Source organism: Dermacentor andersoni, chromosome 1, assembly GCF_023375885.2.
Source record: "Dermacentor andersoni chromosome 1, qqDerAnde1_hic_scaffold, whole genome shotgun sequence".
Classification (NCBI taxonomy): domain Eukaryota; kingdom Metazoa; phylum Arthropoda; class Arachnida; order Ixodida; family Ixodidae; genus Dermacentor; species Dermacentor andersoni.
In genome coordinates, this window is record NC_092814.1 from 314849230 (window position 1) to 314874119 (window position 24890).

Consider the following 24890-nt stretch of genomic DNA (forward strand, 5'->3'; position numbering starts at 1 on the left):
TAGCCCATAACGTTTCAAAATTTCGTAAACCCTGCCACTTCTACCCAACCTTCACGACCGTCTACAAACTTCTAGCTATGTTGGCTCATCTCCGACAACATCGCAAGCCCTCTTCATATGCATGAGTTTAGAATTTACACCTGTAGTGATCTGATTAATGAGATGCAACATCCCAAAGCATCATGCAAGCTGCAGAGACACTGTAGTGGAGGGCCCTGGATTAAGTTTGATTTGATGGTGCACATAAATCTAGGTACACAAGTACTTTTGCAGGCTGCCTCCATCAGAATGCAGCCGCAGCAGCCAAAAATTGAACCAGCAGCCTTGTCCTTAGCAGATACATGCCATGGTTACTGAGACGCTGCAGCAGTTGACAACAATCTGAAGGTAGAAGTAAATCAATTGCCCAGTTCAATTTATGAAAATGGTGCTAAGAAAAACTCTACAGATAGGCACTAAAACACACAGCCATGATGTAACTGTTGCAAAAATAAGCAAGAACACAACTACAAATGTTGCCTTGACGTTCTTGCCAATTATGAACTCTGTTCTATACATAAAAAGTGAGAGGCAGATCAGATCCCACGAACTCTTTACACTGAGTAAGAAAAACTCCTCGCCCATGGTCAACGGAAATCTATACACTAAACCGAACTCACACTACACAAGATGCTTCTCAGAGTACCTGTCTGCAACCATGAACAACACAGTCCGATTCTGCTGCTGCGTCATTACTGCGTATCGATGCTGCTCGGCTTCGTGTTTACGAACAAGTGTGCACTTCCCTGACAAGTCATCCTTCACTGCCTATCAACATTGCTTCACATCGCAGTTCAGAAGGCAATGAAATGTCACACTGTCTCAGAGCTAGCCACCACAACTGAAAGACAGGCGAAATAAGCAAACTCTCATTGTTAGAAACAGTCGCTATGCAACGTGACACACACGCCTAGCGTGCCAAACAGCTAGCTTGCATGCACGAAAGGACACTGTTAAGGTTGTTCGCTCATGCCATGAATACACCTGTGGCCTAGTGGGTAGAGCATCGGTATAATTAGCCTGGGGACCCTGCTTTAAATCCCAAAATGTGACGAAATTTTTTTTTACTAAGTGGCAGCTCGTGTTAAACCCCCTCTCAAGTTTACCTGGCGAGACAGCCAGACGATGACTTGCCAAACACTGGAAAGGCAGGCAAAGAATGCTTTGTTTTAAAAGCAATTTGCATTTCCAACTAACATTCACTTTGCACACCCATGACTGGCTCGCCTGTATACGACATTCTCGCGTGATTTTGCACCATGGAATACAGTGGGCTGATAAATGGCCAAATCGTGCGATTCTCTGCTGTACATACAGTTCCCATAGTACTGTGACGCTTTAAAAGGACACTAATGAGAAAAATTACTTCTTCTGTATCAGCAAACTACTCTTCTACAATATCAAAAATATCACTCTTACCATGAAAATATGCTTAGTAAGCCAGAGGAAGTGTAATAAAAGACGCATGACAACGTTTCCTTTAAGTTCCTGCACCAGCTCGCTGTGACGCCATGCATTTTGCAGCGCCTTGTACAGCCTAGTTAATTATTTTGTGGTAAAGATTGACTACATTGCACTCTAAAGGAGCTAAAAATTGAACATGGTGAGTTTCTGAAACTTCTGCCTAGCCAACACGGCCTAATATGAAAAAATACTTTGAAATCCATGACGGCACAGTGATGTACCAGCATTGGGGATTCAACACAAAATTCAAAAACTGAAACTTTGACCTTCATTTTCTCATAATCACGCTATTTCGAAATTATAGACAACAGTGTTTTTAAAGAACACATTATTATTTGTCTCCACTGATTTAGTGTTTTGCTTTAGTGTCCCTTTAAGAATGGATGATGATACTTCAGGGTAAGTGTGGCACCAAGCTGCTCCTGTTACAGAGCTAGTACATATCAATGTTTACTAGCAGCATTTGCTCGAATGTTGCTTCCCCATTTAAGGATCATATGAGTGCAATCCTATGGGTACCGAGCTGAAGGTTAGGTATCCCGTTTGTGGCCGTGCAGTGTCATTCCTTGCAGTAATGTGGCCAGAAGCAGCTGCAAACTGTGTTCATTGCATTGCCAATGCCAGCCACACATGCAGGAGGTGAACGATGCTGTGCTCTAAAGGAGAGCAGTAGTGTTCTTTGCAATGGTGAATAGTGCCTTCCTTCATTTGGGAGCACCCTGTTTGCATGCAGCTGCATAGATTACATCCCAGATGCTGCTTGCTTGTTTCAATTGATAAGCATGATAACTTGATTACATCGAATCCAACTTCCTGCTTCACAAGCCCAAGTAAGATGTTTTCTTCATTACAAAACAGCAACATTAGCAAAAATGTTTTTAAATTCTGACAAACACTTCAGGTGCTTATTGCCCCACGAATTGCCATTGGAATGAATTCATAATGACAGTCTGGTCTGCCATAGCGCGCTGCAATGCTGAAGTGACACCAGGTTTGCCCTTGTGAGTGGTGTATTGGCATACCTTCTCACTGGACCTCTACAGAATCAAATGTTGCATTTATCAAACACTAAACAAACTAACGAAGTCTACCATGTGTGGCTACTGTAATGATTAGGATATGATTAGATGCCTGGGAAGGAAGCTAGTACCTATTTCTTTTCTTCTGATTCTATTCGGTTGACATACATTGAACCCAGTGGTCGATTCTGGCAAGGCAAAAAGAATGGACAAAGAAATGTCTGAGCCCAGCTCTCAAGCTTCAGTGCTGCAAGTACCTTTTTCATAAACAAGCTAAGTCCTCCAAACAACAGCTAATACAGAATTGAAGGAATACTTGCACAAATATATTGTGCACCAATTTTTAGGCAGCAGTTGAGTGAAAAAAAACATCATGATACGAGGGTTGATCCAGAAATAAGGTTCCCAAAGAGCTCCAGCCACGCGGGAAGGTGCGAGGCGAAATCTGGCAGCACTGCTCCGTGGGGCTGTTCCCCCACTCTCGATTGCCCCCGGCCACGCTTCGCTGCTCATTCTTGGCTCAACAGCCATCTGACATACAGGTTCCCATTCCTGATCCCACCAAAAGCGAGATTCATTCCATAATTAGCTTTTTGCACGACAAAGGGACTTCACCCATGGATATTCATCGTCAGCTGACAGAGGCGTATGGCAACAAGCCTATGTCTGCTCAACACGTCTGAAAGTGGTGCAGGAAGTTTAGTGCCAGTCGGAAGGAAGTCCATGATGAAGAACGGAGTGGAAGACCGTCAGTTTCGGAGGCGGTTATCAAGATGGTCCAACGCGAAGTGCTTCAAAACAGGAGGATCACCATCCTAAACTTGCTCAGATTTCTGGGAGTTCTCATGGTACAGTGGAAAGAGCTTTGACTGAAAAATTGGGGTTTCACAAGTGTTGTGCTCGATGGGTAGCGCGGCTATTGACATCAGACCACAAGGAGAAACGCCTTTACTGTGCTTGCCAGTTTCTTTAAAAGTGTCAAGAAGATAAGTGGGGATTGTTGGACTCCAACCCCTCCATCTATATTGTAAGATGGGAAAATAAAATTGAAATCGAAATTGTTACAGGAGACGAAACGTGGGTGTTTCATTTCACTCCCGAAGGGAAACAAAAATCCAAACAGTGGCATCACCCAGTGTAATTTTTGGGTTGACAGCTTAAATTTTCAAAACTTCAATCTTTAAAGATGTCTACATTTTACTAGTGTGTAAATCAAATGCCTTTAGCATGTGAAAAGTGTCATTCTCACAGGAGGAAAACAACAAACCCGTCTCGACAATACCGAGCCACAGCCACAATTGCATGTTCACCTGTTCCATACTTGCCAGAGCAACCTACCTTGGGCATGGTGCAGTTTTACATCATGGAAAGAAAAAAAGGATAATAAAATAAAAAGGTGGGCTGGGTGAGATGATGATGATCATGATCATCCCTTTGCGATTGAGTGGTCGCCAGCGCCACCGCTGTTGGCTGCTTCGATTCAGTTCTCGCTAACAGCGGCCATGTAAAACTTGTGCATTGGAATAAAGGACAGTTGTGCTCCATTCATCACTTGTGCCTTCGCATTCAGTGCTTTGCCGCTGTTGCGGCTGAGCAGCCATTAGGCCCTTGCCACGACACAACAAACACAAATAAAATGAATTGCACACACTGCATTTTTAACTGTGTAATGGTAGCACATCAAATTCATTGCAGGGAATCTGTGAAAGATGCAGCTATTGCACACCTACTATATCAACTAGGCAGGCAACGTAAAGCACTTTTCTACCAGCATCAATGCTCAGAGGTGATTTCAGTGACTTCAGTAGCCGAAACATGGGACAATTTAAAGACTTTATATGTTGGACTTTTATGAAATACAAAGTTAGCTTATGGATCAATTTAGATCAGAATGTGCAGTGCACAGAAATCTTAGAACCTGTTCTGGCAGTTATATAACGAAGTTTGCATAATAAACTTACAAGAGAACATATCTGGCCTGCTCAGCAATAGCATGGAACAAAATGTGTCAGTAGAACCCACAAAGCACTATAAGTACTGCCTCTGAGGCCCGATGTGCTCGGCTTGCTGTGGAACTTTCGTGTGCGTGAGGATGTCAAATGTAAACAATGTATGACTTATGATAATCCATAACTGCAGTATTCAGACGCTTCCGTGTGTACTGAAAAAAAAAAATTTCACCACCACAACAAGTCAGCCTTTTTCCATCAAAAGACAACCTGCTTCCAAGATACTCACAGTAGTCACAGCTCATACCATGCTATGCGACTTTAACAGTCAGTCCCAATACGTACGATGCTGACAGCGTGCGGATTCTTAGTGCAGCAACAAGTTCATCAAACTGCATCACAATATTTTATAACGTTCGCCAATAACGTCAGGAAGGGTTATCTATCGGAGCGTTTAGCGTCATGTTCAGCAGATTTAGCAATAGTCTGAAGCAGGCAAGCTTTTGCCATGTAAATGACAAGAACTTGCCATTGCTGCAAGAAAGAAAGCACGCGGACAAAGCAATAACTGCGCTCTATCTGCTCACACGCTCGTATCGATTGCTTGAAACAGACAGCGTGCACTCGTTCAGAACGCCTCTTGTCAAGATAAACCCGTATGCGATCGCCCGGAACAATGTACCGAGATCAGGCTGCAGTACTCACACGTAGGTGGACGAGGTCGGCCCCCGGCATATTGATCCAACCTGAAATTCACAATATAAATAAGACAAAACGGGTCGAAAACTCCTCCCGCGTCGCAGCCGTTGCAGACAACAGCGTTAGCGAACATTTATGCGCCGCATTAGAGGCAAGAAACGAAACGCGAAACACTATAGCAAGCGCCAAGGCAATCACGCGAAGAGCGCTGGCACTCACGGGAAAAACGTATGAGATTTGCGTACCTTGACGAAAACAGTAATTGACCAAGCCAAACAGGCAGTGACGAGGGACGCTCGGGTCGGATAAACGTAGCCGAACACGATCTAGACAACAGGTAGTAGCCGATATTCTGCGTTAAAATATTGCTGCTCTGACAAGTCCATCACATAAATGAGACCGGACATTGCGACTTCCCGATACTGTACAGATGGGGCGTTTTACATTTGCTATATGAGAAGAAGGCGAAGAACTGAGTATTTGGCTCCATACACTGGCGTCAACAACCACCAGGCAGTAGTAAAATTCGCAGAAACCCGATATTCGAAGCTCAAAACAAACCTTTCCAACTTTTCGGAAAACTGTGGCCTACAAGTGCTGCCATCTGCCAGTTCAGTAGTTGTGTGCAGAAATTCTGATGAACGGAGAAATAATATGCAAAAATTAAAACTAAACTATAATAAGATACTGAAATTCTGGCTACAACTAACTTCACTAACATAAACGGCAAAACATGTCATAAACAACGCAGCAGATATTTTGTCTAGCTAACAAGCAAAAAAAAATAAAATGCGGCACATATTTATTTATAAAAGTATTGCAAAACAATTATTCTTATAGAGTTATTTTAGTATATTGTTATAAGTTATAAATAAGCTTGCTTTTAGTTTTGAACAAAACCGAGCATGTCGTGGCGAGCTCAAACGAGCAAGGCGCATGCGCAGAAGCGAAGAAACCGGAAGTTCCGCTTGTCGTTTATCACGCAGTGGGCGGAGCTTCGTTGGAAGGTTCGAAAGTGATTGACACCCATCCCGGACGCCCACGTGACCAGTGCCGCGCGCGCGCATTGGTTACTCCCTTTTATGACGTAGCTGTCGTCACAGCATACGCTCATCTTTTATGGCGAAGTGGCTTGACTGGCATTATCGTTCAACCCACCCTGAAGCCGCTCGCTGTCCGTCAAAAGTATTCCAATCAAAACACTCAATTACAGTTGGTTTAGCGTAGCGTGAGTGCGGACTTATGGATGGTGGTGCTCCGGGAGCCGTGGCTGACGCCGTGTGAGGCCTACCGCTGGTGTTTGTAGCCGGGCCGCCCGTGAAAAAGGTGCTTCCGAGCGATGGACGAGCAACAAAGAATGATGCACCCAGTATCACAACATCCCATCGTGAGCATGGCGGGCCATGTCGTGCCCCAGCATGGTTACGGAATGCCTCCGCAATCGCACGGTGTCGACCCGACGGGCCAACAGGCCGCACCCGACCAGGAGCCGAGGAAGCACGACATTTCGGAAATTCTCCAACAGATCATGAACATCACCGACCAGAGCTTGGACGAAGCGCAAGCTAGGTACGTAGCCTGCCTCCGGGGTCTACGATTTTTCCCTGCTCCTATGTGGCTCGGAGAACAACGGAATTCGTGATCACGCCGCGGGCATTGGCCCACGAGCGCCGGCGGCAGCCCGGCAATGGCGCGGACATCCGTGCAACGCGTGTTGTGCCGCGCGCGCGGTCCGCGTCGGACTGCCCCCGTACCCCCTAACCCTAACGCCGGAATCGTCGGCTCGGAAAGGCTTAGTACCTCTCCGGCCGACGACATCGGCGATGTAGCGTAAGCCTGCGTCCGGCTTACGGGCTGTCTTTCTGCCCTTTTCTTTTGCCAGGAAACACACGCTCAACTGCCACCGAATGAAGCCCGCTCTCTTCAGCGTCCTCTGCGAAATCAAAGAGAAAACAGGTGAGTTGCCCAAAACTTTTTTTTAGGCTTGTTCTGTACCTGGGGGCCGCCATGTTGGTGTGTAGAGTCGCCTTTCGAGTTTGTTTTGGACGCTATCAGTGACGGATCGCGGCTCGGGTTAGCGGCGACGACAGCGGAAGACACTGCCGCAGGCTACCGCACGGGAGGCGAGGCCTAGTAGCGAGCACGGCCTTCCCTGCGCGCGCCCAAGGCCCGCGTCGTCTGCCTCCGCTGAGTCCCATAAGCGCTGTGCGTGCGCTCGCGGCAACAAACGCACGCGTTTCCACCGGCTGTTCACTGCGTTTGTCAACAGTGATAAGCGCTGTCAGCGGCCTCGGCGAACCGCCACCGACTTGTTGTAGCTCTCGGGCAGCCCGAGACAACCGCTTATCGGTTTGTGTCAGTAACCGGCTCCGAGAAGCTCCGCGCGTCGGCTTCGGGTGCTCTGACCCCTCGCGGGACGCGCGCACACGCACGGCGTCGTTCCGCGCGCACGTGAATTCCGTTCGTGGCGGGAAACGTATCAACAACTAGCGGCGTGCATTTGCACGGCGATCCGGTGCCACTAGTTGCTTCGTGAGATTCTTTCTGCTCGTAACACCCTCCCGCGACTGTTTAAATATGAAAGCAGTCGAGCCAGCTCTGGGTTAGCAGCCGTGCCTCGATCGCCGCCTCACAGATGAACAGTTCGTGACGGTGTTTTCTGCCGGTTATAAAGTCTACGCGGCGGCTCAATTTCTCGGTGCAGTGCTCACCGCCGGCCGCTTCGTGTCCGGTCGTCTGCTCGGCCGGCTCGTCTGCCCACTTTTCCCCTGACTGCCCTCTCCGGCGCTCGCGTCGATTAAGCTAAAGAGCCACGACGCCTTATTACGCCGCTTATTTGTTTGCGTTTCCTTTTTTCTTCTTCTGCTCTCTCTGGGACCGTAATTACGAACTCGAAGCGGACGTCTGCGCGCACCACCGGTGAGGTGCTCCACCGAGCGCACCGCGATGGGTTACAAGCACGTCGCGATGTTTCCCATCGGTGCCTTTTCTTTTATGTTGACGCTCTTCTTGGACGTCTGTTGGCCAATTTAGACGGCTCCCTTTCTTCTCTTGCTGCTCTGGCGACGAGAAAATTACCTGCATTCGCTGGCGTCACTTGATGGCCGTGCGACACAAGCGCGCGCTTGAAGAGATCCCTTGCGAGCAGCTCCCGTTGCCATGTTATTAAAAATGACGAGACACATTTTGCAACCTTTGAAATACCCTTTAGACAGTGCTGTGAGGGTACATATGCTTTTTCTTTCTTCCATTCAACAACCCGCCGTCCGATGAGTCATGTTCAAGGCACCTAGCGTCACATTTAGAGAAATGACGCGACGTCGCGTTTGGTTAAAGGCCTTATTTTGTTTCAGCTTCAGGTATGTCTGCAGTTAATATGGCTTCGAGCTCCAGTTCCTCTTTGTTGAGCCAATGTTAACGCTCGCTCGCAATTTCCCAACACCAGCCTGAGTTCAGTGGAAACAATGTCGCATGAGTAATTTGAGCTCTCGTCTGTTTGTGCGCTTGTCGACATTTTCAAATAGCCAGGGGTGAATGCAAGCCCCTCGAGTACGAAAGATTTTCACGCACAAATCGTGATGTAGCCGTGCCGGGTACTGCAAAAGAAAAAAAGAGAGATAAAGGTGCGCACGAAACACAACCTCCAGGGCCGCTGAGGTGCGTGGGCAGCGAAAGAAAAAAAAAAAATAACTGTGGAAAGAAGTGAATCGCACGTCTCGTCATGCATGCAACGTGTGACACGTTGCGCCCATTGTAGAGCGAAACCGTTGAGATGACTTGGCCGGCGATCATGTCTGATACCGGTGCCACACGGGGCACTGTCGATCCCGGTCAGGATTGAATTTTCCTATCGCGATTGATTCCCTTGCGCTGTTTCAGGAAGAGAGACTATTACGATAGCGAAATTCGATCCAGGTCAGACTCGATCACGATCGAAAGTGCCCCGCCTGACACCACCAGCATTATTCAGTAGCAGTAGCATCGTATGGTGGCTATAGAAAAGCGTGGCGTGAGCTCAGATTTCAAGCAAGGTGTGACGGTACATAGTATCATGTTGATCCGTGTGCTTTGTGGAACTACTGGAACGCCTGACAGCGCACAATACACAAGGAGCGGCAACATAGCTCTGACAGTGTCCGCTCCTCGTGTGTTGCTGTCCGCTTTCGTTGGTTTCGGTCTTTTATCGCGTCACCGAGACTAGTTTGTAACTCTGGCGTATAAAACATGCGTGAAATATCGAAAACTAAATCGCACGGGTGCTGAACTCTATTCGTCAGATGTTGGGGTGGCTTTTGTGGTATCTTTAATAACCCCCTGGTGACGAGAAGTTAACTTTTAGCATTTTAAATTTACACGTTTAGCTAGCCCTCCGCACCCGTCGTCAGAAGTTGTGAATGCACGAGCTGTTTCCCATCGCAGGGAATTCGTCTTTCTCGAAATGCCGCGTTTATCTCGGTCTCCGACCTTCCGAACGGCGTCCGTGCTAGAGTACCCTTATCACTCGGAACAGCATGCATGCCGCTCCTCTCTGTAATCCTTTGCCATCAGCGCGCGTTTTGCGGAGCAAGTCGGCTTACGCGTCGCTCGCAAATGTGCGTGCGCGCGCGTAGGATATTGGCATATCTGTACAGCGCGCTCTGGGACACGGGATTTCGTACGCACTATTACGTTTTTTTTTTCTCTTTTTTTTACCACTCTCTTCCTGGACTGTGTACTTCCTGGCACGTGGAAGTCGCGCCACGCTCACTACCACCACCGGTACCATCAGCCCGCAGGTGACGCGCACATTGCAAGCGCATTGCGTGTATGCGTACTACACCGGCGCGCGTTTCGACACACTCGCTCGCGGCGTTGTTGCTGCTGCCCCCGCGCATGCCGTCCGTGCCGGCTTCGTTTTCGAGCAAGGCCGCCGTCGCTAGCGGCTGTTTCCGCGAGCGGGCGAAAGGTTGTACGCGCGTGGCTGTCGAACGCGCAGCGCCTGCAAAGTCGCTGGCTTGCAGGCTCGTTCGTTGTAGGTAGGCCGCTGTGCCCGTAGTGCGCGCGCAGACTGCGGGCCGCCAAGTTTCCGCTGCTTCGCGGTACACCGCGTTGCAGACGGCAGCTTGGTGAGGGGGTGTAGCATCTTGTCCTATTGACTGAACCTGTGTGAAACTGAATGGGGACAGTGCGAATCTGTGCCGGCTCGTCCGAAATTGTGAAACGTGGTGTGATACCAATGAGGTTGCCCTTGACACACTCTAAGGCAGCACTCTCAAAGCATTCAAGTACCCGTTCCGTGGTTTTTGGGTATCGGCACCGGCGCTGAATGCTCACGGTGTATATATACATTGCTAATTGCTACCTAGCTGTTTTCATGGATATAAACAAAAACTTTGCACGAAGTACCAGCCTTTTTCGCCACCTAACAACAACGCGTGGTGTATGGCACAGCTTTAATATTACGCCCTCGGTCGTTGGTAAACAAACGAATTATTGCTGGGCGCACTTAGGATTCGCGCAATGCAGGCATTTATAAAGCGAAAGAAACCAGCGAGAACCAAGACGGAGGACCAGGCGGCACACACGCCGTCGTCGGCGAGAGTGTTTGTGTGTGTGCGTCTCCTGGTCCTGCGTCTTGGTTTTCGCTGGTTTCTTTCGCTTTAAACATGAACCTACTGGCCCAGCAATCCATGCTTCTAATGCAGACACTAGCCCTTGTATCTTAAGCTAAAAGGGGGCTTGCATTGTCAGCAGCCGATACGATGACCATCGGGATTAGCAATGGTACGACCTCTATCCATTGCTGCTTCCGTGGCAGTTGTCTTAGCGTTTGCGAAGTTCGAGAGAGAATAAACGTATTATTTTTTAAGGGAGTAAAAGTGGCGTTGCTGATCGCGCTTTCCTCTTCACAGCACGATGCAAGAACGTCAGGCTGTTATGCGCCAATATACAGTTGCTGGCGTTGCGCGAGGAAGTTAGGATTAACTGCTAAATGTTGTTATGCAAATCGTGTATTGGTCCTGTCTACGTAAGGCACCGAAGCTGCTAAAGATCCGCCTTAATACCGCATCAGTAGGGCCACGGTTCTTGGATGTGTATTTATTTCCTTTGTATTAATTAATCCTAGTAGATAAATGACTCGCAAAGGCCAGAAGTGGGGTACATTAGCCTCACGCGCGTTCTCTCTCTTTCGCGAAAGCTAGCAGATATACGTAGTCACTGGCGCACATCAGCTGTTCCGGGAGCAAGGAACAACAAAAATGTTGATTCAGCAAAACACGTACACCGGAAGCAAGATCGTACCGCCCGCACGCTTGTTCGCGGGTTCTCGCGCGGGGGTCTGCTAGAGGGCTAACCCTTTTACGCTTTAAACTGTGAGCAGCTCAAGTTGTACGACATGCCACGGAGGTTGGGTGGTGTCGCGGCAATGTTCTTCGGACGCGGGCGTCACCTAAATTCTGTCCTTTTCTTATGCTCCCAGAAATTCTGCGCATACGAAGGAGGCCCGGGCCCCGTCCCAGACAGCTTCTCGACACTGCAGCGGGGAGCGCGTTGGCCGAGGCTGAATTTGCTCTGGTCGTAATGGCCCTCACGACGTCGTCACGGGTGTTTCTGTGAACATGAGAAACGCGAAGAGCGCCGTCGCTTGTGCTACGTTCGTCCACCTCCTCTTTCGTGTGCCTCGCCAGAACTGGCCACCAAAATTGTGCTTCCGTTTCTCTAGTCCTCACCCGTCGCCGCACGTGCCCACCACTGGCAAAGGGTGGCACATTAGAGGCGGTTTATTAAAGACGTCGTTCAGCCCAACCCGAATCGAAAAATCTCCTCGAGCGATCGGAGAAAGCCTGCAGCTCCGACGACCTGCATCAGTCTGTGTATTTTGCATACTGCGCGAGCCCGCCTCCAGGCTAGAATCACCGGAAACGTTACGTTTCTCCGGTGACTCTAGTCGCGGAGGCTATGCGATAGCGAATACGAATTGGCGCTAAGGGCTTTATTTTGTTTGCGGAAAGCTCTCGGTAGGCGCTAAGTCGGGACTTCTCGGACGCTCTTCTCCGATGTCAGTCGAAGGCTGTTGCCACTCTCGGCTCAACGCGGTGTTGGTACCGGTGTCATAAGTAGTAACGTGAAACTTGCCGGACCAGAGTGAATCTAGAGCGTGTATTTTAGCGTGAGTACTTGCGATGCGATGTCGCTGCTTTAACCGGTCGCCGAATGCGCCGCTACCTCAAAAAATTCGTGTCCGTGAATTAACCGCGCGAATCGCTCGCAAACTTGCGAACGTGGGAAAGCAGTCGCGCTCTACGTGTCGCTTCAAAATATTGTGGAACATTAGCGGAAGCCCATAGGTCGTGTGAGCGCCACTCAGATGCGTGATGATGCAAAAATGATGCTCGTGACCATACACCTCGTGTCCCGTCAGTAGCATAGTCGGCTGTGTTCTAAGTCTCGAGCCGGAGCACCCCTTCACTGCAGTGGCGCGTCGTTTTCAAGCAGAGTATTAGTTCAGATCGACTTTCTTCGCTTTTCACCTACGTGCCGAAGTGTACCTGCGGCGTGACAGAATCGCTGTCGGCTCATAAAGCGCGTATATTGCAGTGCCCGGAGCATGAATGAAGTGAAGAGCTGAATCACGACGTCCGAGGCGACGTGAGTCGTGTCGGGTGATACTTTCTTCTTGATGCCCCCCCTTCTTTTCGACAAAGGTGGAGCCGGCGAGGCATCGATTCCTCCTCGGTGGCTTTCGCGCGGTCGACGCGTCCTTGATGAATGGTGCGTGGCGCAACGCGCCTGTCATCTGTTATTTTTTTTTTTATTGTTATTATTATTTCCATGTACGCGTTTGTGTTTGCGCGGCTTTCACCGCCTGCCCGTGTTGTCGTTCTGGGTGGTTTGTCAGCCGTGACGCCGAAGAAGAAGCGCGCCGGTTTTTGAGGCATTGCCTGTGGCAGGTTCTCAGTTAGGGCGCCGTCTCGGTTTCCGGCGCGCACTGGGAAAACGCGCACACATTGTATCCCGTTGGTTTGCCTTGCAGCGACAGGCAGGCGTTCTGCTTGTGCACTGTTTGGGCGCGAAACTCCCGCTGTATTCGGATGGTGTAAGGCAGAAGAGACTTATTTTTCTTTTCTTTTTAATAATTTCGTAGTATTTCCTCTGTCGTTGGATGTAGCGCAACTGGCCTGGGATGTTTAGGCATTAGCTGATGAAGTCATCAGCCATTCGTGGTCCAGCGACTTTACATTTCTATCAGACAGGATGCGTAAGGTTAAAAAAAAAAGTTGTTGCCGAAAGCTCGACGGATATGCGAGTACTGCTGTACCTCAGTTGTCCAAAGGTCGTGCGCTTAGATTTATGTGCCCATAAAAACCCTTTGTGATCGAAATCAATCTAGAGCCCTTCACTACGGTACATTGTAGCTAACATTTTATACATCATTATTATTTGAGAACTTGCTGCGAGAAGTTGAAAGAACCCTCGTGCGTGTGCGTCTGGAGCTCATACGTTTGTCTTCGCGTAGAAGCCTATTTTAGCTAGACTAGTGCGAAACTTTATATTCCAGCCCAATCGCATCTGAGGAGTTTAGGCATGTCTGCAGCAGAAGCGGCTGAGTAAGTAGGTTAGAGCGTTTAATATTGCCCGCCAAAAGGCGTAGAAATACGCTTCTAGTAGCGCATTTAGCAGAGCTCATGCGAAGATGTGCATCTGTGTTACGATTTATTTGCGCTGCGAAGTTACGGTTCCTCTTGGGCAACTAAATTTCGTATGTTTTAGGCCAGCGTCTATATTTAGAAACGGTGTGTAATGTTAAGGCAAACAGAGGCACATTCAAGGATCTTGATACTTTGGCTACACATGATTAGAATGCAGCTTCAGACGTTTTCGTCGTAAGCGTTCGTCTTTACCCAGTTTACCGTTGCTAATACATAGTGCAATCGGGCATCACCGCAATACTGTATAGGTATTCCGTTTCGGGCCAGTTGGACCTTTTCGTTTTATTTTCTACACTCGTACGCGCTTCTAGTTACCCTTTACTACTCAAGCGCGTGCAGCCCATAAACGCCGAACGACGAAGTGACGAACGAGAGAAAGAGGAGGAAAGCTAGAAACAATTGCGACGCTTGTCGAGTTGTGAAGAGGCACAAGGTGTGCTAGTGCCACGAAAAAACGTGTCTTGGACTGCATAAATAGGAGGCATTCTCATGGTATCATCAGAACGGCTGGACAACACCCTACATGTGTGTTCAAATCCATACGGTCGGCAAAATGCTACATCCAGCATATGCAACAGCACACTGCTTCAAGACGTAAAATTCGGTCGATTACTCCTCCCTCAGTGGTCAAGAATTCACATCCAGGTTTGGGCAGTATGCGCGCTGGCATTTTACGAGGCAAGATTGTACGGGCCGACTGCAGATGTCCGGGTGATGACGCCGGCGTTAATAGCGCGATACGCACTTGAGGTGACGGACGTATTTTAAGGCGTGGGAAAAACAAACAGTGCATCGTTTTTCGGCGTATTGCAGGTATGAACTCGCCGTAAAATACACAAGTCTCGAATTCCGCGCGACTTCCATTGAGAGAAAGCGAAATAAGATTTGTGTTCGTCCTCGTGTAGCACGTACTGCTTTCTATTGTGTACCAAGAGGGTCGGGGCCCCTTGCCCAGGTTCTGTGGGTCACGGCGCGTGTGGTGCAAGCGGCCGTTTGTGCCTCGTCCGTCGTTTTCTTCGATGGTTGTTAGCTCTATGTGCCGTTCAGTCTACAGTTAACGAATTCCTGAGCTTTGCTGGAACAACGCCGATGTTCTTGCAGGGCAAGGCAATAACATGTGATAGTCCAAAGTCATGTACGCAGGCTGCGTTCTTAGCTTTAGAACGCGGCTTCGTCCCACACCTTTGCCTGACGTGTTTTTGCCGGTTAGACGGCCTGTGTTGCATCCACGGCTGAGTCGGCCAAGGAGCGTTGTGGCACGCCGAGAGCGCGCTTGGAAAACGGCCCGAGTCTGGCTCCCCTCATGGCGCGTCGTCGTCGTCGTAGGGCTTGCCGCGGCCTGCGGTACACCCCGTAGTGCCGCTGGGGACCCCTGCTGCGTGTGTTGGGGGCGCCGGGCCGGATAGGCCTAGTTTGGGACGCCTTTGTTGCCGGGCCCCTCGCGGGTCTCGCCTGCCTCGCGGGCTCGGCTGGGAGGGCGAAAATGGCCATTGTTCGAGTACAACCCCTGGCCAGAAGGCTCCCCTCGTTCTTCATGCACGCCGGCCTGGAAAGGCGCCGCCATGGAAACAAGCTCGCATCCGATGCTGCTGCAGTGCGAGCCACTTTGTTGGTGGGAGCCACAGCGGCTGCGTGCCTCCCGCGGTCTTGGCGCTCGTGTAGACAAGATGGTTCCTCGCCGCCCACGTGACTCCTGTCATCCGCACCCGGGATGTTCAGCCGGCTTCCTGTTCCATCGGCCTGTTGTCGCGATCGGTCTTGAGCCCGAATGCCTCGCGTATAGATTTGGTCAAAGCGAAGCGGTGCCCGTTCTCCCGAACCCGATGGGCTTGTGGCAGCCGGCGACTGCAGAGTATAAACCCTCGTGCAGTCTTCTACTACTACCCCGGAGCTTGTGCGGCCTGGCGAAGTGCATTACACCTGCGCTCGGCTGTTCGGTCTGCAGAGAGCGTGCTCGCAGCCACAATCCTGCCGTGATGTGCACACGGGGCGGGCGGGTGCTCGGCCTAATGGCTTCATTAACCGATAGGGATCTGGACGAGATCGGTCCGAGGGCGGCCGCCGCCCCTAATTGATTCGCCTTTGATGGCACGCACTCACGTCTAGGGCCGGCTCCTTTGAACAGCAGCGCGGCTCTCGAGCGCCTGCGCACACACGTAGCGCATTCGTACCCGGCTTTCACGCGCGCCGCGATTGCACGCTCCGCGGCGTCACGAAAACGCACTTTCATTTTTGTCTGGGACTCAAACTCTCGCGCACAGGTCGATTCCCCCCGATCATGCTTGAACAGTGAATGAGTAACGGAAGAAAATAAAATAAAAATGGAAGCGGCGAGTTGTACAATGTAGGGCTGTCGCGGTGTTACTATGGTGCGAAGCGCTCAGACACTGCGGTTTATTGCGAATTACTATTTCTCCGGGGCTTACTAAGGATGGACAGGCACAAAACGTTAGAAGAAAAAAAAAAGAAAATAGTGGAAACGTGACAACTGTGCGCAACATCGAGTCTCGAACAGTGAGATGCGACTCTTTGGAGCAGGTATTAATGACCTGCTCCAAAGCCTGACCTAACCTGCCGGCGTCGGATAACGCCAACGCATGGCGATATTTGTGACCTGCGCATTAATAAACCGTCGGAGGAAGGAAGAATTTCCCGAACTTGGCGAACCCAGGCAGCGCGTATGACGACGAAGCCCACTCTCGATTTGCGTTGCGACATGTGATGGGGAGGGGGTCCAACTGCGGACACCATTCGGCTCTGTGTACAATGGGCGCCGTGTGTGTGTGACGTTGGCAGCTGTGTAGACTCTCATCGTCCGATGCTCGTAGCGGGGCTCGGTGTGTATACAAGGCTGGCTCGTTGATGCCCCCCTCTCCCCCTGCGCGCGCACATCATGATGTGGCGTCTGTTTCGACGCCGTGCGGGTGTCGGAGCGTGCCGTGGCCGCTGTCGCGTGCGCGCACCCCCCTCTCGGCGTCATACGGGACTCCTCCCTGCTTGTCGTCGGCGCTCTGTTGGCGTCCATAGCTCTGAACCACTGTTGTGCTGCATGGTCAGCAATCTGTGTGTGTGCACGTGGCTTTAAGATGCGTTTGCTTCTCTAAAAGAAACTCCGGGGCGTGTTGTTATTGTCCTCGCAGTTTAGCCCATGGCGTCGGGAGTTTTTCGCGTGACTACTAAAGTTTCGTGTGTTCCTAGCGCGAGCTAGGAACACATGCCACTGGTGTCCGATATATGTCAGATGTATCTCTACGTATTCGGTCTCTGAAACGCACAAACGCAATAATTGGATCCACAAGCCATTGGATTGGATTGCACTGTTCAGTGGCTAACCTGATCGACTTATCAGCTCCACTTGGCCTTCCATAACCGAGGCATCAGCTGAGACCTATATTTCAACTAGCTAGCAGCCCCAGCCTGCCTAAGTTATCCGCTTAGCCTGCGTGTGTGGTCTGTCACTGTGGGACGCTCATCCACCAAATGTGTGGAAGGTTCTCGACAGAACCACTGCGTTGGCCACAGTCAAAGTCGACCACACCATTTTGCACCAGCGTGGGTGTTCTGGCGCTCCTGGGCGAGGCCAGAGAGGCTGCACAGCAGAGTCGCCTTTGCGGTTCCCGTCGAAGGTGCTGTAATGTTCGCCGCCCCGGTCTGCTTTGTGTGGCGCTCTTCGTGCAGGAGTTGTCGCCCTGGCTTGCTTCCCTTTCGGCTTGACCCTGAGGGGTGAAAGTCGTCATCTGCGCCGTCTTCGGAATGTTCCTTCGTCCGGGGATCTCCATGCGCGCAAGGAAAGGACGAAAGATAAGAAGAGAGTGCGAGGCTCTCTTTCGGGGTGAAATCGGACACCTCGGTTCGGCCGGGCGCTCGGGTTCGTTTGGGCGCCTGGCTGTCCTCCCAGGAGGAGGGGGAAAGGGAGGGAACTTGCCAGACGCCTTGGGCGACCTCCCCGCCCGCTGCCCGCAGGAGTCTTGTTCCTCCAGGCGTCCGTGTGTGTTGCGTGGCTTTGGCTATACGAGACACACAGCGCGAGCATGTCTTTCTCATCATGGTCCCCCGGCCGCGATGCCACACATTACAAGTCGTGGCGTTGCTCGGCGCCTTCCTGCTGCAGTGCCTGTATGCATTGCGGCTAAGGTTTGTGTAGGGGCTGCGGTATCCGCGTAACGCTGTGCGAACTTCTGCTAGTTTTCTTTCTTCTCTTGATATTTCCCGTTCCCCTACCCCCAGTGCAGAGTAGCCAATCGGGCTCAGTCCCGGTTAACCTCCCTGCTTTTCGTTTATCACTTCCTCTCTCTGCTAGTTTTTCCCTTGCTCCGTCCCCTTGGCTTGGATGCGTCGAGATATAGTCTAATGGTTGTTTGACTAAAATCGAGCCTAGCTGTTCTGCCGGGGCCAAATTCACAGGTCATTTTTCTTTTCTTTCTCGGGGATGTGGGTGGAGATGTCACTCGACGTCGAGGCCGTAGTGCGAAATCCTTAGTAGCGGAGATTATTAATACTATTATTTGCCGCACGATGAAGTTTCCGGCCCACGCGATGACGGTCCTGCGCCCACTCTGAGCTGGTCCCTGCTTCGCTCGCGGTATTCCCCGTGTCCACCCCTATCGTTACCGCTTAGTGGTCGGTGCTTTACGTCCCGCGGAACACGGAGGACGGCACCATGCGGTATAAATGGTCGCCGGGCGCCGGCTCGACAGCGACAATGCTTTTTCGTCAACACCTTTTGTCCTGTCTCGTTCTGTGCGCCGGGACTTGTTCTCCCGCCTTTCTTTTTTGGCTAATTGGCGCTTGTTTGTTGCTGCGAAACGATACTACAATGCGAGGACATCCTTAAGAAGAAACAGCGTCTAAGATTCAGGAAAACGCCAAGGACATTGCCCGTTGAACAGCCGAAAAATAAAATTGCGGAGTTTTCGACCGCACGCAAGTTTTAACGAAGAAAAATCGAAAGCAAAAAAAAAAAAAAAAATCGTGGAAAGTGGTCACAGGTGGACCGTTCTCCGCCTGCCTCGATTGTGCGTTCGCTTCTGCGCTCGTTAATTACTTCTGGAACGTATACGGTGATTGCGCGGCGTACGCGTCAGCATACAGTGCCTCACTAAGTCAGTCATGCTCCGGGTGTCGTGCATTATCCATCTGCAGAGAAAACGACGACTTTGGAGCGAAACAAAGCAAACAGCGGCTCGTTTCAGTTTCGCACGTTTTATGTCTTCCTTTTTACTTTTTCTCTCTTTCTTGCCCCCTTCCTGAAGTTCGCCCGCGGGGGCTTAGGAGAAGCGTTTCCATGCGGTCCTCCTTGGACGACGTTATCTCGCGACGCACCTCGATGATCCCCCGTTGATCCCCCCGGTGTTCTTTCGCCGCCGTCCCCGTGCAGGTTTGATCTTTAAGCGCCCTTTCTTGCCGTTCCTGCTGCCTTGTCATTGTGTGCCTGCCGGTGCAGCAGCGTGCGCCTTCGTGTGTGCTGCGGCGCCTGCACGTGTGATTCTGGGAAAAACAAAGTGTTGCGCGGCAGCGGCCGCGGCTGCCCATCGCTCACGGGCACATGTGGCTCTGGGTGACAGCGCCGCTGTCTCTTTTTTTTTCTTCTTCTGCTCGCACCGCTGCTTGCCTGCCTGCGTTTACCGGCTGCTGCCGTTGTTGTCGCTGCGTAGCGCAGCCGTGCGACGCTATGCGGGCTCGAGCGCTGTGTCGCGTCCGAGGTGACCTCCTCGTAGCGAGCGCTGCACGCGCGCGGCGCCGGCCGCGACTGGGCATGGGGCTTGGACGCCCTGTGGCGTCGTGGTTTTTACCCCGATGCTGCGCAATCGCGGGCGCACGAGTACTATTGATTCCAGTGCACCGCTTTCACCCCCCCCCCCCCTCCGAAACACACACACTTCCGCTTATCCTCACCACAAGCCCTTTCTTATCGTACTGAGCTGTTCCAGTTGCGCCACAACACGCAGCGGTCGGTCGGCAAACGCGATGTTTCGGTACAAACAGCGTTTCTCGGTCGTGATCTCGCAAAGTGCCCTGTTGTGTGCTCTGGATCGGGATAATGTAACGATTTTATTCTCCCTTTTGATGTGGTGGGATCTTGGGACTTCGATTCGACCTTCAGCAGAGAGTGAAAAAAGACAACGGTGACGAAGGTGTCATTGCACTGCCTGAAGTTTGCTGTCTGTCGATGAAGTGCTTTCGATCTGTGACGGCGCATGGGGACCGCCGAGGCTCGATTTCTTTGCCGAGTTACAACCATAGGAAGACATCAATGAAGCCAGAAAAACATAGGGGAAATTAAGGTACCTGAATTGAAAGGCAGAACTCATTACGGAAAGTGGGAATGACCGCGGACGACTAGACAACTTGCCACAGGCGGGAGCCGAACCCACACCTCCTGCATTACGAGTGCGATGCTGTACCACTGAGCTACCGCAGCGGTCGTCGTCTCCTATACGCTTGCTCGGGTATTTCTGCGTGTGTACTAGATAAAGCCCTATAGGAGTGGTTATTATGGTGGGTATTATGAGCGCCCCCTTTGAAATGGGGTGGTGGCGGATGCCACCAAGCTCGTCAGTTTTACCTTCCATCTGCGCAGGCCTGCTTTCGTTCTTTAGGACCCATGGTTCGTATCTACAAACCATTCATCCTGAACGAAATCTAGGCAGCGCCGTCGGGAGTCAATGCACCAACGCAAATATTGGACTCCTCATATGTTGGGACGTTTGGGAACGTTTGGTTCGTAGTGAATCCGTTATATAGATCGATTTTGCCGTGGAATACATTTTAAATGGCACATACACGGCCTAATCATTGCGGCGCGAAGTATTTGGGCACATCAGAAGACATATCTCGGTGTTAGGCTGCTGAGCACGAGGTCGCGGGATCGAATCCCGGCCACGGCGGCCGCATTTCGATGGGGGCGAAATGCGAAAAACACCCGTGTACTTAGATTTAGGTGCACGTTAAAGAACCCCAGGTGGTCGAAATTTCCGGAGTCCTCCACTACGGCGTGCCTCATAATCAAAGTGGTTTTGGCACGTAAAACCCCATAATTAAGAAGACATATCTCAACTTGTCAATGCCACGGCGCGTGCGAAGACGGTCATCGTTCACGACAAGCACCATTTCTTTAACGTTGCGCGGCTATAGCAGACTCGGTGGTGCAATGTTGGGTTGCCATTCTGGCGCACACGGACACGTACTGTCCCTAACCAACAAGAAACAAACACGGATCTAACGCAGGCTCCGTCTTCGTTTGTTCTCTTCGGCTGTCCGTGTGTTTGTGTGGTACCTTTGCAGCGCAACATTGCACCGTACAGTCGTGCCATACGAACTGGCCCCAGTCGAAGTCTTCTGAACGTATAGCTGACAAGTTTCCTTTGATTACTTAAACCGTGCCCCGCTTTTCGTTCTCGGCATGCATCAGTGAGTATCTGCTAGCAAACCCGCCGCGGTTGCCTAGTGGCTTTGGCGTTACCCCTGCTAAGCGCGAGGTCGCTGGGTCGAATCCCGGCCTCGGCGGCAGCATTTCGATGGAGACGAAATGCCGAAATGCAAAAACGCCCGTGTTACCGTGCATTGGTTGCACCTTAAAGCACCCCATGGGGTCAAAAATAATCCGGAGTTCACCACTGCGACGTGCCCCATTATCAGGTCGTTATTTTGGCTCGTTAAAGCCCCAGAATTTAATTTTTAATGTTACTTGCTAACAATCTTTTTATTGTGTGTTGGTGGGCTAACAGCGCGAAAAAGAAAACAAAATGTCGCAGAAGCCACGTGTGTAAATACAATACAGGCCGAACGCAGTGTTTCCCGTCGCGTCATAGTTCAGTCATACTTAATGTTTTCCGGTGGGCTAGTTGGTGATCCATTCTTTGTGGCAGTGTTTCAGGGTATGTTTTTTTTTTCTGCTACTCTGTATGTGCTTAACCACTGTCACGAAGGAGTTGAGCAAGTACTACATGTGCACATTATTGTGTACACGCGGAATAGTACAAGCACGCGTGCCCGTTCGACGCTTTCTCCTAATTTTAGCGTATCTGCGTTTGAGCGGGGGGCTCGACTAGCCTGCTACGTTGCCGCCGGTGAACGAACTGGTGCTCGTCGTTCGCGCAACCAATTTGCATGGGCGGGAGGAATCGCACGCTCAGGGTGCGAAAAGGTGAGAACAAACATAGCGGCATTGTGGCATTGCTGGGAATTTCTAGGGCCATCGTATCTGTGTTTCGCCGATGGTTTATTCGTTCTCGACGGGTTACTTAAGTTTGCTCCCTTTTCGCGCTAACAGTGACCTTTAACGCGCTCTGTAAGAGCGCATTATCGGCCGTAAACGTTGTTCAGCACCCGTAACGTGCATAGATTATTGCGACGTACGCGCTAACTTGTTCAGGATTCCCTCCACGTTTCTTTTTTTTCTGACAAAGGTAGGTTCATTCTGTAGTGCCGCCGATAATTTGTACGCATTTGTCATTTCAAGAAGTGCCGCTTAATTCTTATATGCTGTCGTTCGTATAGTTTCTTTTGTCCTGTACCATTCTGTTCCTAAGCGTGGTCGCACTCTTCGGTCCTTAACTGGGTTAATTAATGAGCTAGTTATGCGGCACGATTACTTGAAACTGCGTCTTCCCTTCCTGCCGCTGGAAAGCCTTCTTTCGCCGTTCTACTTGAGCATCAGGTTCACCTCTAATTGTTTGATTCTAACACTGGGAGCATTCTCTCTCTGCCTCCCTCTTTTTTGCTACTGTTGCTGCCGGAACTATGGAAGCCCAGTGCGCTCGCTGCTGTTGGAACACCACGAAGCAGAACAGCAACAGCCTGTCCGTAATAGACATCTGTACCTGCTGCGATTGAAGTAAAGGAAGCCCTGCGTGGCGGATGGAATTCAGACTTGGCAACGCTGGTCCATGTTGTTCACGTTGAAGCATCTGGGGATTAGTTCCGTTTCTAATATTAATGTACCCTACCATCGGCTCGTGAAGTGGTCTTTACCACGTCGTCTGTAAGCGTTGTGTCCGTTCGGTGACCACGACATGGCCTTTTGCGTGCACTTGTAGCGTCTGCGAGTCGTCTCCCTACGATGTGTTTACTGAACATACCGGTGAAATCGGCACCTCTCCCTTGAAGATCCACTGCGTGCCGACAAACGTCACGAAAGCACGTGGCTTGCCCGTTTTGTATAGCTGGCGGCGTGTAAGCTTTTTGGCGTTCCGTAACTTTTGCGTACTAGGGATACGTCATGTAAGAGAGGGAATGTCAAGCACCTGATGCGGAGCTGGACTGATAGTGCATCTGCAGTGAGAGGGCGATGTCGGAAGCGGGCTGGAGGCACGCGATGTTCTCCGTTCGCCCTCTTCTTTTCGTGTACTCTCCTCCCATGGACGCGCCCCGGTCGCTTCTCTTGTCAGGCCGCAATTGATGATGGCGATAATCAATCAAAGAGCGCGTCTCCGCCGCGTCCTATGTAGGCAGAAGCATGAATGAATACCGCGTGTCTCCACCTTTGTGTCTGTCTTAAATATGGGAACAGTGAGGGATTTTGGGTTTCGTCCCCAGTAGTTATGTGGCGGAAGCGGTGGAATTACCTCCTACAACACTTCCTACCCCACTCCCCTTTCCCAATTTTTTTTTCGATGATGGATTAAAATTTGTTACGGGAAGGGAGACGTATAAACGCGTTAGTTCACCGTTGAAATCTACGGGATAAGAGTGACGCGATAAGAATTCGTTACCCTTCTCGATGGCCGGACTTGCGTGCGTATCTCACGCGCTTCTCCGCCGGAGAGCGCGTATCATGGCGCGATGCTCGCCGGCGCGCGTTGGCCACGGACGTTAAGCGGGGAGGCCCATTGTTTTCCCCTTCTGCGGGAGTGCAATGATGGACACTCATGGCTGGCGCCATGCAAAAGTTGCGAACGTGGGAGGGAGCCGGCAGGCGCGTGCTCGCCCTGCGGGGTCTAACAGCTGCTGCTGCTGCGCGCGAAGAGCCGAGCCAAACCTCGCGCGGCCTGCCTCCGTGGCGGCCGCTCGTGCGCGCGCCTCTGCCCGGAGCAGCGGCGACACGGGCACGCTTTTTATTGTTCGACCCGGTTGCACGAGCCTGCTGCTGCGAGGCGCGCGCGCCTTGCTGCCCCTGCTGTGCCATCCTCTGCGGCGGGCCACGTTGGCAAGGCGGCTGTTCGCGCACGCGGTCTCGGCCGGCCATGCTTGTGGCGTTGCCGGCCCGTGATTTCGCCCTCCCCCAGATCGCACGGAGTTGGCGAGCCGAACCGGGAATCCGCGTTCGGCTCGCAACGCCCGTTTAACCGTAATAGCGACGTCTCTCCCCCCCCCCCCCCCCCCCCACCCCCTCCACCTCACGCTTTGAAATGTCCCTCAGAACGTTATTACGTGAGTTTGCCAACTGTACGCGCGCTGTGACGGCCTAATATACAGTAGGTACATAGTCTCCAAGGCTTGTTCGCGTCTTTCGAGATGCCGCTATAAGACGAGCCTTTTTTCCAGATGGCAATGTCGATAGACTGCGGGTGTAAAAGAAAAAAAAAAAAGCATCTTGTAATGTAGATCGTATACACACGAATCCCGGTGATACTTCCATGGGGGCGGATAGCAAAGACGGCTAGGCAGTGATGTCCCAGTGCGCGTCACTGCACTCGAGCTGGTAAAACGTTGGAACCTTGTACCGTTGCGGCGTCCCTCGTAGCCCGTAGTGTCTCTGGTATGTCAAACCGCGTCAGCCCTTCTGCGCCTATTATTAGAGCTGGTAATATCAGCCAGACGCGAAGCGAAGACAAGGGAATGAGCGCGCTGCTGCTGTTTAATTCGGAAGGCCGGTTAGTTGGTCGCATAGCGGTTAACTGTTTCGTAGGGTTAGCCGGTAGCTTGGCAACGGTCGCTTGTGTTGAAGGTGCGTGTCGGGCTTTTTGCGCTCTGTCTCGTGGTGGCTGCCCATACTTGTGTGGTGTCGCGCCAAGACAGGGCCAAGTGTTCGAGCACAAAGCCCTTCGCCGGTTCTTTCGATTCCGACTCGTTGAGCTGCAGCACTGCAT

At 51.2% G+C, this 24890-nt stretch overlaps 2 protein-coding genes across 6 annotated transcripts in view; one reads left to right on the top strand and one right to left on the bottom strand.

Moving 5' to 3' along the window:
- Sin1 (SAPK-interacting protein 1) overlaps positions 1–5773 on the bottom strand; it is a 129021-nt gene extending 123248 nt beyond the window's left edge. For both annotated transcript variants that reach the window (XM_050196284.3, XM_050196285.3), the window contains exons 1-2: positions 5416–5773; positions 5177–5217 (exon numbers count right to left, since the gene is read on the bottom strand). The gene's annotated coding sequence lies outside the window, so the exon portion shown is untranslated. The remainder of the gene's footprint in view (positions 1–5176; positions 5218–5415) is intronic.
- Positions 5774–6298: 525 nt separating this feature from the next.
- exd (PBX homeobox extradenticle) overlaps positions 6299–24890 on the top strand; it is a 414455-nt gene continuing 395863 nt past the window's right edge. For 2 of the 4 annotated variants that reach the window (XR_007602826.3, XR_007602827.3), the window contains exons 1-2: positions 6299–6739; positions 7053–7126. Coding sequence is in view for 2 of the 4 variants with exons in the window: in XM_050196043.3 (XP_050052000.1) it covers positions 6510–6739; positions 7053–7126 (304 nt within the window). In the remaining 2 variants the exon portion in view is untranslated. The remainder of the gene's footprint in view (positions 6740–7052; positions 7127–24890) is intronic. The other 2 variants (XM_050196043.3, XM_050196045.3) reach the window with 2 other exon arrangements.